Consider the following 1,966-nt stretch of genomic DNA (forward strand, 5'->3'; position numbering starts at 1 on the left):
GTTGTGACAGACCAGTTTACCTCTTCATTCACCCTTTTTTTTGTTTTGAAATCCTTATTCCCCGACAGAGAGAAGAAACCTGCGGACACAACGGAGAACTTCAAACGCCGGCACTCCAAGCTGATCAACTCCTGTAAGTACCTTCTGTGACCCCTCTCCTCCATCAGTACCACAGCAAAATGTGGTCTCCTGAATTCAGCTGCCCCATTCTGAGACAGTAACAGAGTTTCCTCCGGGTTGAAGCAGAGGGCGAGTAGCTGCTCCAGAAAAGATAAACACACGTGTCTTGTCTTCACAGCAAGACTGCTGTACCAGGAGTACAGTGATGTGGCTCTGAACAAGGCCATTCAAAGCCAGAAGAGGGTGGATTACCCAGAGGATATAGAGTCGAGTTTCCCGAGCTCCCCGAGGCTGCGGAGGAAGGTGCTGTCTCCCCAGGACTCGTACTTGCAACGCCTGTCGGTCTCGTCCAACGCATCCCTCTGGCAGGACATCCCCATGATCCGGGGCAGCAGAATGCTGCTCAATATGTCCCGTGAGGAGCAGAGGCTGCAGGAGGTAAGGGACAGATGTGACAAGGTAAATGGGTGGTGGTCTGTAGCCCAGAAAGTGTCTCCTGAAGGGGGGGGATGAAGCAGAGAGCAAAAACTGTGACGTGGGTATGCAGGTGGTCGAATGCAGAGGTCACCTCTGCAAGCACTATGGGGCTGTGCTACCAGTGTGTGTGCTGAAATTCTAAATTATAGAGAAAGCAGCACTGAAGGACAGACTCTGGACCATATCAGTAACTCCAGAGAAACAGACATGGAGAAATGGGAACCGGATAAAGAGTTTTGAGCATGTTTAATGCAAAAGAGCATATGAAAAGTAGACTTGCAGCATTCTCCCACACATAAACTCATAAGAGAGGTTAATAAACCTACAGTAAATTGTATTTTCTTTGGTAGAGTGTGAGCTTACAAAATTGACCTGTGTGAGGTGCAGGGCTGAGAGGGAGTAGGATGATATGTGTGGGTCCGGCAAAATGGTGTAGAGAGGAAAGGAAAATGAGAGGAACTGAGAAGTGGATGGGAGGACACGGAGGAAACAACAGCACAGGAGACATGACGGCGAAAAATGTGGATGGTGCAGATGCTGGACTTCATGGGACTGTGTAAAATAGGGAACCTTGTGAGAGTGGTGTTGAGGGGGGATAAAGTGAGAGCAAGTTTTTGTTTTTAGGTCATGCCACAAGTCTGGTTTCTAAAGGAAGACTACATGTAATGGCACACTTGCCTTTCATTTCTAAAGCCTCTCTTCTGTAATCATGTGCTGGGAGGTTCTCTTGCTTTTTTCCCCCGTCTCCTCTCCGTAAGATTCCTCCCTGACTGATGGTGTGCTCCCTTATTTTCTCTCCCAAGGCCAAGTTTGAGCTGATAATATCTGAGGCCTCCTACCTGCGCAGTCTGAACGTGGCAGTGGATCACTTCCAGCGATCAGCAGAGCTCCAGGCCATGCTCACCAACCAGGAGCGCCAGTGGCTTTTCTCCCGCCTCTCCGACGTGCGCGACGTCAGCGCCAGGTGAGACGCGGCCCCTTTGCTTCCAGGGCTGGCAGGCACACGGTGCTTCCCAGGGTTTCCATCACTAACGTTTCCCACTCCTCCTCTGCGTGTTTACTGATCTGCAGGGCAGGTACACATTGGCCTTTTTGGGTGAGGTAGATCCTGGTGATGAGTCTTGGATATTGCGGCTCAGTGGTGGCACAGAGATCAGGGTGTTCAAAAGGGCACCCACGTGCCAATGGCTTCACTGTAATTAAACTTGACTAACCAGACCCCGTCCCAAAGCAGCTCCTGACAAGTACAAAAAAGGCAGCTGCATGAGCCCTGACCAAAAAAAAAAAAAAAAAAACCAACAAAAAAAAAGGGGGGAAAAATCCCTAAGTTATAGCCATCACTTGACAGAGACTAATGTGAATCAATTGA

General features: G+C 49.4%; 1 protein-coding gene across 5 annotated transcripts in view; it reads left to right on the top strand.

The window, feature by feature from the left end:
- Positions 1-1,966, top strand: part of ARHGEF5 (Rho guanine nucleotide exchange factor 5) — a 35,261-nt gene that overhangs the window by 24,237 nt on the left and 9,058 nt on the right. For 4 of the 5 annotated variants that reach the window (XM_027906766.1, XM_027906767.1, XM_027906763.1 and 1 more), the window contains exons 5-6: positions 299-558; positions 1,401-1,561. In XM_027906766.1, the coding sequence (XP_027762567.1) occupies positions 299-558; positions 1,401-1,561 (421 nt within the window). Of the gene's footprint in view, positions 1-68; positions 134-298; positions 559-1,400; positions 1,562-1,966 lie in introns of all 5 variants that reach the window. The other variant, XM_027906764.1, reaches the window with a different exon arrangement.

Source organism: Empidonax traillii, unplaced genomic scaffold, assembly GCF_003031625.1.
Source record: "Empidonax traillii isolate 1590-97213 ecotype Southwest subspecies unplaced genomic scaffold, ASM303162v1 scaffold1355:size217225, whole genome shotgun sequence".
NCBI lineage: Eukaryota > Metazoa > Chordata > Aves > Passeriformes > Tyrannidae > Empidonax > Empidonax traillii.